Source organism: Polyodon spathula, chromosome 16, assembly GCF_017654505.1.
Source record: "Polyodon spathula isolate WHYD16114869_AA chromosome 16, ASM1765450v1, whole genome shotgun sequence".
Lineage (NCBI taxonomy): Eukaryota > Metazoa > Chordata > Actinopteri > Acipenseriformes > Polyodontidae > Polyodon > Polyodon spathula.
In genome coordinates this window covers 18543164-18559726 of record NC_054549.1, presented here as the reverse complement: position 1 = coordinate 18559726, position 16563 = coordinate 18543164, and the positions used below count along the sequence as shown (strand labels likewise).

At 38.0% G+C, this 16563-nt stretch overlaps 1 protein-coding gene across 3 annotated transcripts in view; it reads left to right on the top strand.

Annotated features, from left to right (window-relative positions):
- The window catches only part of LOC121328367 (transmembrane protein 269-like), a 37340-nt gene extending 21136 nt beyond the window's left edge, over positions 1-16204 (top strand). For all 3 annotated transcript variants that reach the window (XM_041272995.1, XM_041272994.1, XM_041272996.1), the window contains exons 3-7: positions 674-815; positions 1732-1829; positions 10714-10857; positions 11974-12174; positions 13755-16204. In XM_041272995.1, coding sequence (XP_041128929.1) covers positions 674-815; positions 1732-1829; positions 10714-10857; positions 11974-12174; positions 13755-13864 — 695 coding nt within the window. In that variant the 3' untranslated portion in view covers positions 13865-16204. The remainder of the gene's footprint in view (positions 1-673; positions 816-1731; positions 1830-10713; positions 10858-11973; positions 12175-13754) is intronic.
- Positions 16205-16563: the final 359 nt, after the last annotated feature.

The window sequence follows — 16563 nt, the reverse complement described above, 5'->3', positions numbered from 1 at the left end:
AGAAATAAAGAAACAAAATGTAGATAATATAAATAGGCTGCTTTAAATTGGCCTCATAGCCCTGTTTACTCAGAAACACATAGTAAAAATGGCCATGGTAGGTACTTCACATTTCATTGGCGTTAAATGCACTGTAGACAGCCATTATATATAAACCAAGACATCATATACAGTGACCCCTGCGGGATTCACAGACATTTACTTGTTGAGAGCCAGTCATCCAGTGTCAACTGGAAAACCTTCATGAATCAATTGAACACAAACAACTGGTGGTAATGTTTCATTCAGACCTGTCAACTAGTCCTGATGCCATTGTTTTATTATTTTTTTTTTTAAATTTGATTTTACTTAAACCTGGTCAGGAACCCCTATGTTTAATTCAGAGGTTCTCAGACTTTGTGTTGGGGAATCCCCTATGTGAAAAATATTTTGATTAGGGACCAAATGAAAACTGAGGGAAACGGTGATCGCAGAGATTGAAAACACATGTATGTTAAATATACATGTTGTTTTATGAGACTTTTGTGTGGACCCCAGTTTGAGAACCCCTGATTTAATAAAGCAGCTTGCTGCTGTGCACCGGGCTCTCGTTGTTCCTCCTAGCAGCCTGCTTGTCAGACAGGCTTTCACCACCCACAGCCATCCCTCTAAATAACTCTCCTGTTGGTCTCAGGTGTCTTCCAGCATGCCAAAAAATTGTTTCTGAGTGAGCAAGCAGGCCAGCTCCAGGAGTTTGCGCGAAAAAATGTGGCCAATGCACTTTCAATGGCAAACATGGTGATGGGACTGTGCTCTATCCTCTGCAGCCTCAATGGGTGGGTATCTGATTAGACTGTTAGACTTGACTTTTAAATGGGTGAGTATCTGAGTGCTCTCGGATATTGTGAGACAGTAAATGGTAGAATCACTTCCCTCCCTAAGAGTGGCAGCAATAGCCAGCTATACACATGTCAAAGTATGTTGCAGTAAGCAGCGCGATAAAACTGTGGTCAATGCGATATGCAGTTTAGTTAACCTGACCTGCATCTTCTGCACGCTGTAGGGCAGTAGCTGACTAGTAACTGGTTTGTCACAGATAACTACTGAAATACAATGTTTCACCAGCAGGTGTCACACGCAGAAGATCAGGTCACTAGTTGAACTGACGTTTCTCAGTTATACAGTAAGATTTATCTAGTTACACAGTAATGTTTCTCTAGTTAATCTAGTTAACAGTGCATTTAACCTATTAGGCTATCAATATGGAAATGCAGACTGACTGGAAACGCTGTGACGCTTACAAACCATTTAATCTCACGTGACATTCCTCGGAGCTCTTTGTTTTGTACCTAGGTTTCTGATTTCTTAAGGATATTATTTCCAGACCAGTGTTTAAACTTTTAAACTTAAATTACAATTTTGTTTATTTAAAAAAAGAGAAAAATACAAATGTTATATATATATATATATATATATATATATATATATATATATATATATATATATATATATATATATATATATATATATATAAAATACACAGCAAGTGCTTCATTGAAGGCAGTTTAAGTGGGTGTTTTTTTCAGCCTAATATAAACATTTGTCAGAAATAAAACGTAATAAATGTTAACCACAATGTTAATATTCAGGCAATCCGCATGATTCCTGCTCTTATTCATATGCACTGGCACTAATTGTAACATGTTATCTATGTGTTGCTCTCATGTTTACAAGTGTGTTCACTGTCTGCAGGCATCATTACGCTGCATGCTGGCTACTTCTGGTGGGATACCTCCTGGACTTGGCTGATGGAGCCGTTGCTAGGCAACTCAATGCCTGTTCAGCTCTTGGTGAGTTAAACGTTGTTTCAGCATCAGACCTGAGATGTTGCTCTTAGTAATCATGACACAACAGATTGTTCAGACTGTCCATATCCTTACAGTAAAACCTTACTTTCACTTTTAACCAAAAAGGCTGCACTCAACACACAACTAACAAGAATTTTTTCCAGTGTACTTATGACCTCAGCCAACCTGCAAGCCTACTAGATGAACGAAAAGGAACTGGAATGAAGCCTACCTTTTTGACACAAAATTTAACATGACGTTTCTCTAGATAAACAGTAGCATTTCTCTAAACAGCAATGTTTCTCTAGTTAAACAGTAACGTATCAATAGTTAAACAGTAACTTTTCTTTAGTTTAATAATGTTTCTCTAGTTAAACAATCATGTTTCTCTAGTTAGTAACATTTCTCTAGTTAAACAGTAACATTTCTCTAGTTATACAGTATCATTTCTCTAATTATACAGTAATGTTTTTTCTAAAACAGTCATGTTTCTCTAGTTAGTAACATTTCTCTAGTTAAGCAGTCATATTTCTCTAGTTAGTAACGTTTCTCTAGTTAAACAGTGACGTTTCTCTAGTTAAACAGTGACGTTTCCTTAGTTAGACAGTAACGTTTCTCTAGTTAAACAGTGACGTTTCCTTAGTTAGACAGTAACGTTTCTCTAGTTAAACAGTCATGTTTCTCTAGTTGGTAACGTTTCTGTAGTTAAACAGTAACGTTTCTCGTTAAACAGTCATGTTTCTCTAGTTAGTAACGTTTCTCTAGTTAGTAACGTTTCTCTAGTTAAACAGTCATGTTTCTCTAGTTTTATGCTAAATCAACCAGTTTAACCATGAACAAACCTTCGCTAACAGTGTATGTAACCTATTATGTTACCATTTTTTACAGTTTTAGACTGACTGGAATTGCTGTGACGCTTGCAAACCAATCAATCTGACATGATATTCCCCAGGGGCCCTTTGTTTGTGATCACAGAAACTCCCAATCCTAGTTAAATGTTGTTTCAGCATCAGACCCGAGACACTGTTCTCAGTAATCATGACACAACACATTGGCCAGTCACTACAAGTTAAGATTTATGTGTTGTGTCAGTGCCTGCTACTGAACCTGATAAATGAATATGCAGACCAGAGAGGCTTGTGTTATAACGCGAGCTCCATCTCCTTTGCTGAAGGGGTTGATTTTTCTTTTTCTTCCCTACAAAACATTTTCTCAATGTTAAGGGCTGACGGTACGAGGCATGGAAGCCATGCTTAATCCATGGTGTACCATCTGTGTCGTTTCCCAGGCACTGCTTGTATCTATACAGGTATATATAACAAACTAATTAACAATGAGGTATGATTACTGTTCCAGGTGTGGTGCTACTTCAAGAACATTACAATATGTTTTTATTGATGATTAGAGTTTATAGTTTTTTAACAGTAACTGTAAAAGCGAGAAGCAGTTTTTTGGGGAAATGATTTTTTTGTAGGTCATTTATTCGACTGCAGTGTTAATGGTGGTGTGAATCAGTGGCAGAGGAAGAGAAAGACAGGCCCCGGTGCAGGACCTTAAAAAATCATAAAACAACATGCCAAGTCACGTGTTCAGCATGTAACAATATTGAATTCTCAGAATGTCAGCATGCATGACACAGTATAGGCCTACATGTAATAGGAGAGGTCATCTACTTGCATTGTATTTTGCGTGTATTTTATACCCAACACTACATTGTTTTTAATCGCAAGCTAACAAGTGTAATCACCAGTCCCTTCAAGGAAACTCGTTTCAATTCAATTAAGCAGTAGAACCCAAAGAAGAGGGCTTTATCGTCTGGTAAGGCCGTTTAAATGCCCTGAGCTGAAGGAGAGCGCAGGCATGTAACATAACGAGAAGGGGCTTACCATATGGTAAAGCCCTCTTATGAGGGTTCTGTTGCTGTTAGAAAATTGATATGTTTAAAAAAAAAATACTTTTTACAGTTTTTCTGTTAATTGTTTTTGTGATTTTATGCAGTACAGGTTTTTGTTGCTAACGATTTTTCTTATAATTCTGTGAGTAATGCGGTATGCTCAGAATTCCATCTGAGGTCTCATAGCCTTCACTTGGGCTTGGTGGGTATTTCCGGTTGCCAGATAATTTAAAAAAAATCTTCAGCTTACATGGACCTGTTCTTCAGTTCAAGTACCTCCTGCAGAAAAGCAAACCTGGTCTGTGAACTGTTTGTAAAACATGTAAAGAACAAAAGTACAGCTAGCTTATTATTTTTGGATTTGAGTGCAGGTTTGTGTATTTGTGTGAATTTCAGTATTTAAGTTACCTTTAGGTCCTAACATTTATTAGCTAAATAAATAAAATAAAAGGTTTTAGTAATTAAAATATGTAGTTATCTGCAGTATGTGTTCGTCCTGATCATGCTGTTTGTTCAGTAACTTGTTCACAGTGTGTGTTCATAAAGTCGAAGCCTCCTTCTCCTAGCTTTAGAGAAGAGATGTGACGTGCCTGTGATATACAGTGCCGAGAAAAAGTTTGTGAACCCCAATGATAATTATGGAAATTCCATAGTTTTACCATGATAGCCTTCTTGAATCAAAACCTTTTCTTAAATACCCAATAGGGTTTATATTAACCAATTCCATGTCTTTTGAAACAAAGAGATGTATGAATTAGACAAACACTGAGTAATTAAGATTCAGAGTATGTGAAAAAGTAAGTGAATCCCTGGTTTTATCAGCTCAATTAAGGGGATAATTAGAATCAGGTGTTTAAATAATTAGGTCGCTCTTCAGGGGTGAGTTTGGGAGGACCCACCCTATATAAAGATCAGAAACTTTGTGAGTTTGGTCTTCACTATACAGGTGTGTGGAAACACCTCATGCCACGATCAAAAGAAATCACTGAGGACCTCAGAAAAACAGTTATTAATGCTCATCAGTCTAGAAAGGGTTACAAAACCATTTCTGAGGATTTGGGGCTCCACCAATCCACTGTCAGACAGTCTACAAATAGAGAAATTTCAAGACCACAGTCCCTCTACCCAGGAACGGTCTTCCTACCAAAATCTATACAAGAACAAACCGGAAAATCATCAAGGAAGTCAAAAAGAAACCAAAAGTAACATCCAAGGATCTGCAGGCCACTCTTGTCTTGGCTGTGTGTGTTCGTGACTCAATCATCAGAAAAAGAACATTGCTGCCCATCTGAAGTTCGCCAAAGAGCACATAGATGATCCACAAGACTTCTGGAACCATGTTCTCTGGACAGACGAGTCAAAGGTAGAACTTTTTGGTCTCAATGAGAAACGTTATGTTTGGCGAAAACCAAACACTGTGTTTGAACAGAAGAACCTCATCCCAACCATCAAGCATGGTGATGGGAGTGTGATGGTTTGGGGCTGCTTTGGTGCATCAGGACCTGGATGGCTTGCCATCATTGACACAACCATGAATGCCGCATTATATCAGGATTCTAGTGGAGAATGTCAGGCCGTCCGTGAGCTGAAGCTGAACCGAAAGTTGGTCATGTAGCAAGACAATGATCCTGAACATACAAGCAGATCTACAAAAGAATGGCAGCAGAAGAAGAAATTCTGCGTTTTAGAATGGCTTAGTCAAAGTCCGGACCTAAACCCTATTGAAATGTTGTGGCAGGACCTGTAGTGAGCTGTCCATGCAAGTAAGCCCTCAGTTGTCACAGAGTTGAAGCAGTTCTGTAAGGAGGAATGGGCCAAAATTCCTCAAAACCAATGTGGGAGACTGACCAACAGTTACAGGAAACGCTTAATTGAAGTCAAGGATGCTCAAGGGGGTGCCACCAGTTACTGGAGCTAAAGGTTCACATACTTTTTCACACATGGATATTGAATGTTAAATCATTTGTGGATATATAAATGTTGAAAAAGTATTATGTTTTTGTCAATTGTTTAGATTAAGCTCTAATAACATTTTAGGTTTTAAATATGTGAAAATCCTAAGAGGTTCACAGACTTTTTCTCGGCACTGTACTTAAAGTTGCTGAAAGTAATCGGACTGCGTGCGTTTTTTTTTTTTTTTTTCAACTCATCATTCAATCCAGAGACTAGTTGCTATAGTATTGTGGTTAGTGAGGAAGCAGAATAGTCTACACTGATGGACAACATTCAGAGGACAAGCAGAGAAAATACACAAACACTGTATTTACATATGTTTGGGCGGATTGATTTGGAACAGTGATTAAACATAGTTTGAAAGATGACATTCGAGCTCCTGTGTCAGAGATTTAAGTCTTCGTATTGACCAATTATGTTAAAGGAAATCTCCAATCAGTCTTTTTTTTTTAGTAAAGAGAATAGCAGTGTTGGAACAAGGGAGGATAAGCAAATTAATGGCACTGGTACCTAGAATGATACAAACATGAAGGTTGTAACATATGCAAATCTAAATGTGAAGGGTATTATCAATGTTAAATATTTTTTCCCAAACAGGCTCCTCCTGTGCCCTCTGAATGTGTGGGCCCCTGTGCATTTGCACTGGCTGCCCCTGCTAGTCCTCCACCACTGGTGTGAATACTGTTCTGTGAGCATGGCTCAACACCTTCACATTTTCACAGATGCATTCTATGGTATATTCGATCAGTCAAGTCCCATGGTTTTCTCCGTCATTGTTGAGTGTTGTCCAATACAACTTGACCATTTTGTGATATTTCAAAAACTTTTAACATTGCACAGGGATGCCAACTGCAAGATCTGACTGCCATTATGAATAATAATGCAAAACTGATGTTTGGAAGTTGTACAAACATTATCACTATTTCTTTAAGTGTAATGTCAATGTTACTGTTTTCTTAGTAATGTTCTCTGAGCCCAAAGTACATGCCCAAACATGCGTCCCTTGAGCTGTCTCTGCAATGCATTGAAAGCTCAACCCTCAGTAGACTTTAATCTGCTTGCTGCCTGGCAGTGCATCTGCGAATGTTTTAAGAGCCTAGATTGTATAGTGTTTTAGCAGGATTTGCTTTCCATAATTGTTGTTGTGTAATGATTTTTGTCTAGTTTTAAGTGTTGTTACTCCTTTAGCAAAGGCTAGTAAATAGCCTCATTAATGTATGTTTGTGCAGAGGAGTTTGAGGTATAACTAGGGCTTCTGATTTTCAGCTTTAACTGATAAAAACCGATAAAACACCCCCAATACAAAAATGTAATCGTTGTATAGTGAACAAACACAGGAGAACACCTGAAAAACACTGGAAATGGTGACTCAATTTATGCTGACTTCACCGCTTTCCCATTAAAGAAAAAACAAAAACAAGCTACCCTTCCAAGCAGCTGGGCAATGTCCCGCCTTCCTGACACGTAACTATCATTGATTTGTTCTGAATACTTTAAACCCGCCCCAACTAATGAGAGGCAGCAAACTCTACATTTCTATTGGAGACTTCAGTTACGAGATTTCAAACGAGATTACAGTTACAGTAGAAGGCTTGTAAAAAAATGCCTAGACCCACAACAAAAACCCATGACCATAAGGATTTTGTTGTGGAAGACAGCAAAGGAAAAGTTACAACTAAATGTGCAAATAATGTCGAGTTACTACAATTGTGACAGAAAGAAAACTGCATTTTGGAAAGTTAGCAAACAATAATTTCATACAGTATGTAAAAAGCAAAAGCCACAAAAAACATAAAAAAAAAAAAAAAAAAAAAAAATAAAAACCGAAAAACAGAAGCCCTAGGTATAACTCATTTTAAAGAATTTGTTGTTGGTTACTGCACAGTGTTTGTGGCTTAAGCCCATATAGCAATACTACAGTACCATCCAAAAACATTATAGTTTGCACTAGTATGCTACAGTGCGTGCTATAGCAAACTGCTGTTTTTGGACAGTACTATAGTATTTTCTTGTATCGGATAGGTGCAGTGTATTAATATTAAAATGAAAAAATAAGTAAATATAGTGGCTTTCTTGATGTGTTTCTTTCAGAGTATATTGAAAGTTATTTTTTTCCAAAACTCTCACCAGCTCCACATTTCACAGCTATTGTGCATAAATGTCATTTGATGCGTGGCTTAATTTGTGTTTTTTGTCAATTGCACAATCACTTTTAAACTAACCACAGTAAATCCAGTGGGATTACTCTGATTGTGCGAGTAATACTGGTGCTTACAGTGTTCAGCATATCTGAAATTGCTTAAATCTTTGACCCATAGCAGTATAATGAATTCATCCCCTCCTCCCCAACAGGAAACTGCTATAAGCTGGCCAGTTGTATACAGCAGGGGGAGTGCTGTTTACCAGAAAGGTAGCACGCACCATGCAGCCCTGCTAACCCTAGTGCGTTCACTGCCTCTGCTGGTGATTCTGCAGAGAGAAAAGGAAAACTGCTTTCTGAAGGCAAGCTAGTTCACCGGAGAGACTAAAATCATTCAGAAAGTACAATTGTACTTTTTACTATGTGACTCACCATGGATCTTGCCTGAGAAGCCCAAAACGTAGCATTTACAAATAGACCTAGTATAGATAATTAGGGCTAAGCAAGAATGTGTGTCCTTCCTTATCCACTGGTGTCTGTTACTTTAGTTAATGTAGTCCCAAGATTAGAGCTAACCAGGGTCTCCATATTTAAACCTCATGATAGGAGGCTTGCAGGTCCAGTGGTTAAAGTAAGGGGCATGTTACCAGCAGGTTCCTAGTTCAATCCTAGCAGGTACTGACTCACTGTGTGTGACTCTGAGCAAGTCACTTAACCTCCTTGTGCTCTGTCCTTCAGATGAGACATTAAACAAACAAGGTCCTATTGGAAGTGACTCTGCAGCAGCACGTGTGATGCATAGTTCACCCACTAGTCTCTGTAAGTCACTTTTGATAAAAGTGTCTGCTAAATGACTAATTCATTAGTTAATGATAACCAAGCAACTTTATCTGGCAACAGCTGAAGCAACCAGCTGATTGTGATGTTTTTAAATAGTCTTCACCACATTGCTTGAATGAAGGCTGTTTTAAGATTATTGCTTAACTCTTATATGGGAAAATTGCTTGAAAATGTAATCTATAGCTAGTTGCTTCAAAAGTTGCCTTTATGAAAGGAGTATGTAGGGAAATTATTCTACCATTTACACATTTTTAGAACACAAGTCTAGCAACAGTCTAATCAGATACAGACCCATTGAGGATTATGCTGAAGTCAAATCTGTTGGCGCCAGGCTGTTGTCTATGTTTGTGCCAACTTACCTCTGCGAAGTCACATTTTCAACTCAAATCAAAGTTTAGGAGCAGGCTTACAGAGGTAACCATATAAGTACATCTGAACTGTGCAGGGAGCAACTTGCTGAACCCCTGTTTCCAGCTCCTGGTGCAGAATATGGACTCTCAGATTTCGCATTGATCGCACAGAACGTGTTTTCCAGTACTTCATTTCCCAGACACTGGAAATGTTTTGTTTTTCATAATGTGCAAATCTGTTTAAATAAAGTGCTGTTACTGTTGAATAATTGTTGAATAATTTTTTTTGTTCAGTTATGTTAGAATACTTTTGACTGTGCACCTTTTGGCTCGTCACATTTTGGGTTCGTGACCAGTGATTTAAAGGACATATCTCAAACCCCAGTGCACTAGAGTGGCCATTTTGAAAAGCGTTTTGAAGCAGTTTAAAGTTATAAGTGTAAAAAGTTGTCTGGATGTTAACAATTAAATTAAAGCTACAGGTACGTTATTTTGTTGTAGCAACACATGGGGATGTATAACACTATGTTTTTCGAAACCCCTCTACTTAGTCTTTAAGGTAGTTGTGGTAAAGCCACTGCTTAAGAAAATTAACTTGGACCCAGCTGTCCTTAATAACTATAGGCCAATTTCCAATGTTCCATTTCTAGCTAAGGTCCTAGAAAGATATGTGGCTAATCAGTTGCAAATTTCTAGCACTGAACAGTATTTCTGAATAATTTCAGCCTGGATTTCGCTGTGCACACAGCACTGAGACAGTCCTTGTCAAAGTATGAAAGGATTTGTTGATTAGCTCTGACTCTGGCTGTCCGTCAGTTTTAATTCTATTGTATTTGCTGTCTTTGGAGCACTCTGTTTTACTGAATCGCCTCCAAAGTACGCTAGGATTGTTTGGAGTTGTTTTATCTTGGTTCAGGCCTTATCTTTCTAACAGGGAAAGTTTGTCTCAAATGGAGAGGAGAAATCCCCATTGTCTGAAGGAGTCTGTGATGTCCCACGGCTGTTTTAGGCCCTTTATTTTCCATATAATGTTTCCTTTGGGAGATATTATACGCAGATATGGAGTACATTCCCAATTTCATAATGCTGGATTCAGATAAAACTGACGTTATGCTACTGGGCTTACAGAACCATCTAAACAATGCTGATCACTGTGCATTACCGGTCTCCCTTCAGAATTAAAACTAGAAACGAGAAATATTTGACCCTTGTCATTCCTTTGACACTCAACATTACTAAATATTTTTCTCATCTGAGAAATATTGAAAAACTCAGACCTTATCTATATATCTATCCTTACCTTATGTACCCGATGCTGAAAGACGTTCATGACTTTGTGTCATCTAGGATTGATTATTGCTCTGTTTTCTGGTATTCCAAACCCTGCTTTATCTCGCTTGCAGCTCGTTCAAGTGTGAACAGATAACCCAAGAACAAACCATATAAAGTGAGAACTTCCTTTAAACTAAAGTTGTACCAGATATGTTTTTAAATTAAAGTGCTGTAACATGCGTTTCTTTTACAAGTGCACACTTGAGACCTCAGCAGCTAATGGAATTGCAAAATGGCTAAGGAGGGTTATGGAATTACTTTGTTAGCTACAATTGCTTGAAATGCTGAAAACAAGCAGAAAACAACCCACCTCATGTTGGGTACAGTGCAGTTCACTGTGAAACGCCAGTGTTAATGGTGTGACTTCTGTTTTTGCAGGAGCTCAACTGGATGATTTTGCAGATTTCACCACGTTTGGCATCGCCACGGCGCTGCTGCTGCAGGCACATGGTTTACTGGATGGGGTTCTGGTGATCTTCTACGTTCTGGCTGTTTTCACTCGTCTCTGCTTTTACTCTAGTGGTAAGAAAAAAAGCAGAAGATCTTTGCTGAGACACCCAGACTTCTTAGAATGCTCACTAGCTAAACAGAGAGTTGTAATTGTCCTACTTGTTTTGTAATGACGTTTTAATGACTAAAATCTTAATATTTGAAACATATTAAACATCACTACTTCAGAAGGCTCAATCCAAATTCTAAGTTAAAGTATAACACACTTAGACAAGTAGACAAACGCTACGCTTCTTCAGGACACTGGAGTTATACAGCCAGCCTGGCTGTGCGAAGTCGCCAGTCTTTGCTGGTGATTTCACAGGAAGCGCTGCATTGCCTCTGGTGTTCTTAAGGGTTATGCAGGTAACACTGACTTACTGTTCACTATGCTACAGTGGACCTGACTGGCCAGGTCTCCAGTGAGTTCAAATCAGACACCTTCAGGACTGCCTGTTGTTCTCAAGAGTCCTGTAGCTCGCAGACATGCACTGCAGAGCTCTTGGGTGTAAAGAGGCATTTGGCTTGATCATGGAATCGGAGGATGCTCTTCAGTCTCTGCTCAAAAGGTTTTAAATTCAAAGTGTTCCTGCTGCTTGCATTCCAAGTGACCCACCAAAAATGTGTTTTAGCTGTCCTGAGAAATGGAATGTTACCTTTCACCTTCACTTGTAAATACGGCTGTCGTATGAATTCCTGAGTGGCTCGCCTGGTAAAAGCACGGGTTAGGGAGGCAAAATTGTCAGGGACTGTTTCTCCTCATTGTGCAACAGAGGACCCTACTGGCTAAGCACCCAGTGAGCTCATGCAGACAGCTGCAGGGCTGACCTTTGTCTTCCAGAGCTCCTGGGTGTTTTGATCAGTGTGTAGTTCTCCTGAGTGCTTTTGGTGATTGCTGTAGCTGCAGTGTAATTAGATATTCTAGAGAACACCAGGAGCACTCGAATTTACACGGATAATACACACTGGTTAACATACAAGTTTTCAATAATTGTTCCAAGTCCTTTGTCTTGCCATTACTGGTAATGGTATTATCTGTTCTTTCTGGTGTGGTTTCCTCCTGGTCATTGTAATATATAAGCATGCTATTCCTATAGTAGTTATTTCTGTAAGGGAGGCGGTTCACTCATCACAGACTGCCTTCCTCAGGCATCCCCTTCATGTACCGAGGGCTGCCCTGCCCCTATGCCTCCGCTATCCTGGCCTGCACCAGCCTGCTGACAGGAGCCAATGTGCTGGTGCTGCGCATCACTGCGGTGCTGATGATCCTCTTCATGGTGGACCATGGATTCTACCCCCACGACAAGGTGCTGGAGTCCCAGGCCTGGAAGAAGATTGTCTATGCAGGTGGTGAGTTTCAAACCATTGCCTGGATTGTACACGCATGATACAGCAAAATATGCCTTTTTGCATAACTTGAACCCACTATGGGGTGAGCTGTATACCATGGGCCTACATCAGAGCTCTTACTAAATATTAGTGCTGGGATACACATGGTACTTCCGTTCAAAATTCAGACAAGTATTTCAATATGCATTCATTTGCAAAACGTAATCAAAGCCTTTATATGTAACACTGTATTAATAACAGAAAAATATTTCATTAGTAAGAATAGTTTTTCAAGGCTTTACTTTATCTGACTACTTTGAACTACTGAGTTGAACTACTAATTCATGTTTGTTTTTGTATTTCAGGCAAAAACAGTACATAAGGCATAAAGCTAAAACAGACATGGATTTTTGCCTTACGTGCATTACATGAATACATGCCAGGAAATGTTCATTCAAATATTTGAATATTTGTCCCAGCACTAATAAATATTTTGGTGTTTCTGAAAAAAATAGTCTCTTCAGATACACACAATATAGAGATGCAAATCAGTTGGTATTGGTTCAGTTTTTTATCAACTCTTTCAGCTATTTTTAAAACCGAAACCGAAAGTTTAAAACCAAAAAACTAAACTACATTTGTGCTGCCAAGGGAACAGGGCATGTCATTATTATACATGTTGTTTTAACTGTGTTTTCTCACTCATGCCAATGTCTTTAGAATAAGACACAGTGTAGAAAGAATAAAATAATGTATCAAGAGAGAGTTCCTTTAACCTGGAGACCCTGTTGTTGCTGTAGCCGGTTATAAGTGGAACTGCAGCTCATGGTTTTTGAAATTGCAATTATTTAATCAACATGCTGGCTTCAAAGTGACAGAGAAGCCTGGCAGTCTTTTAAAATAGCTTCTGATGAGGAGACACTTCTAATTAAAAATGTGACCTAGATTGATGTCAGCAAAAAACTTTATTTTTTATATATATATATATATATATATATATATATATATATATATATATATATATATATATATATATAATACTGTGCTATTTATTATAGCCGGTTACTATAATACATATGACTATGGATAAGGCCCATGCACTTGAATGTGATCACTATACCAATAGATTACAGCAACAAACTCATGTCAATACTTGCACAGTAAATGAAGCTCCTTTAATTTATAATAGCCTGCCCTGCTCACAGCAGCGTCTAATTTAAAGAAGCTTCCAGATATGTGTCCACAGCATCCCTTTCGCTTGTTTTTTAGCTTGACACTTTGTACTGCTTTTGTACAAGCCTTTCATCAACAAACCCTGTTAAACTGTGGCTTAGAATATACCATATACCAATTCGATACCACTTGCTGTCCTGAATCACTTTAACACCAGTACATTGCATCCCTACTGCAACATATTTTCATGAGAAGTAAATCCCACAAATGTAATGTTACTAACATTAAAAAATAAGCCACACAGTGGTTTGCATTTTTGTAAAAAAAGGCTCAAACTGGTAGAATGAATATATCGGTATGTGGTCGCTGTGCCTGTCCCTTAAAGCTGATACTAATCCAGGGTTTCTCTGGTTTCTCTTTTCTTGCAGGCGTTGTCATGGTGCTGTGTTCTTCATTTCCCTCTGCTTGTGTTTACTACCTAATATGGTCAGTCTCCTACATTCTCTTCCCAGCAGCTCTCTGGAGTTGTAAAGTGTAACACAAACCCCAGCTAGGCTCCTCCTCATTCTAACCTTTCCAGCAAAAGCTTTGGCTAAGGAAGCTGAACCAGTGTTGGATAGACTGCATCATGAGGCAGCATGTCACCATGACAACTAAAGACACATTAACCTTCGACCTGAATAGGCTGCATCCTCAGTCTCTTTTTATTGAAGTGCTGATTTTAGAATTTTGGTGTTTTAAAAACTCTTCTGTATAAACGATTGTATATGTATGTTAATTTGGTGGTCTAATGGAATATGTATCCATACAAAACTGCATTTTTAAAAGTCTTCTTTGTGTTAAACGGATTGTATATTGCTTGTGGATTCTTGAAGGAGGTATAATTGATATAATTGGTTGGATATTTAAGGCAGTTGGTGATTTGCTGAGCTACAGCTGAGAAGTTGGAGAGATGGTCACAGTTTACTAATCTGACACCCCTCACACCGGCCTTAGTGGCAGAGGCCTTTTAATAGTATGTAACAATGGGATGCAGCCTTCATACTTGGACTTTTTCATTATTTTGTAATAAACTGAACATACAAATGTATAGCAGCTGCTTAAATACCTATGGTGACCCTTGTACAACTTTACCATAAAAGCATAATCACAAATAGCAAAAAAACATGGGAAAGGATTAAAAAACAAAACATGTGAAAAGCATGGGAAAACTGGAACCTTTTTTACATTGTATTGACAACGTGTGTCCTTGTGTATCAGCAGAGCCCTGAATATGTCATTATCAGGCATGTCCACAGCATGCAAACTTTCCAAAGCCAGTCACTGCCCCCCGGTATGAGGAGGCACATTCAGGTGTCTGTCCAGAAAGTGCTGCTTCTCATCTGTGTATCTCTGTGCATTTGTTCTTGATAAGGGGCTGTGCTGTTTTTCACTGTCGTTGCAGAAGCAGGACAGAAGATAATTTTTCCCCGATATGTAAGATATGTATATTTTTTTTAAACAGTTGAAGGCTTTGTTAAAATGTATAATTATGTGATATAATGTATAGGCTGTGCCCACTGTGAATGAGATTTAGGAAGGTGTACCTGTATTGGGACTACTGGGAGACGTAACATGATCGGCTAAAGTTCAACTCCACTATAGAGACTAGAAATCGTCTCGGTAGCTATGTTTTCATCAACAAGACAAACACATTTCTAGCAAACTTGCACAATTTCACACAATATATGCAAATCTTATCGTACAAAAACTGGATTCTAGCGAACAGACAGCTGTACGTAATGACATCACAAGTTGGTTACTCCATAAATGTTTTTGATCTGAACAAAAAAAAAAGTTTGCATTGCCATCCATTTTTTTCCTATTCACTTGCTAGACTAGTGTGTAAACTCAAGTGAATAACCAGCCTTGCTGAGCATTCTGGTTATATAACGTGTTGCTGAAAATGGACCAAGAAGGAACAATGTATTTTCAAGAATTGACTGAAATTGGACAAACGTTGATTTTATATATACACACAGATAGACGCTAATATAGCCTCTAAATTTAAAAGTAGTTTTGAAGCTGTACTGTTTCCCTCATATGTAATTTTAAGTAATCGTTGTTGTAATAATAATAATAATAATAATAATAATAATAATAATAATAATAATAATAATAATAATAAAGCAGACATATGGCAGCCCCGTATGAGATACCCTCCGGAGATAGCTGTACCAAAACTTAAAAGATGACAGTATAATCCTGCTTGGGAAAGTGAGTATTTTATTTTTAAACGGTGCAATGTAATGAAGGAATTAAAATCTACAGTGGCCAGAGGTCAGCAGAGAAATGGTGTAAATGTTGAAATGTTGCATCGTTTTGTAAATGTTGAAGCAGGTTCGCTCTGAGTTTTTGAACTGAAATACCTGGATGCTGTAATGCAGAAAATCGTAAGTGCAGCCATATTCAGTTGTTTGGAAAATTAACAAAATAATTATCCAGTCAAGAAAGTGGTGGGGTTTAAATTGGACAGTGTTTAGGTAATGCTAGCCCAGCATCATGAAGCTGGTACATTTTATATGATCATGTCCGTTAGTGAGGTTAGTATTTTGTAAGGTGTCTGTCTTGTGTCATGATCCCTGCAATGATGTGTTATTTAAGTTGAATTACTGTAACTGCTTTGTCCGGTGCTCCCCAAGCAAGTTTTTTTGATGTTACAAAAAAACACAGATTAAAGAATCTTTTTGATAATCATGGGGGTCAATTACAGCTGTGGAAAAAATTTTGCAGCACCCTTCAGAATTAACCAGTTTTGCTTGACAATGTCGAATGAAACCTGCTGAATAGTGTTACGTTAACATATTGAATTACATACCGCTTTGTAGTTTTCCATATACTTAACAAAAAACTATATATATATAAAAAACAAATTGCAGTTTCTTTGATTAAATGGTGTTAAATAAAATATCTAAATTCTGTTCATGAAGTTTCTTTTTTTTTTCAATTGTGTCTCAATTCTAAAATTCTAGGTGATGTAAAACTTTTGGCCATAGCTGTAGATTTGATTAACATGTGATATGTGTCATTAAGTTTGAATTAAGTGCCCTGTCTGGGTAGAGATGTGCTGCGTTGACAACATAAATAACACCCTATGAATAAAAAAAAAAAAAAAAAGTATGCGCTAACTCATAAAATTTGTTCAGAAAGTATTTCCATTGCATTTGTGCGCATCATTATCATTCATGGTCCTTTTTT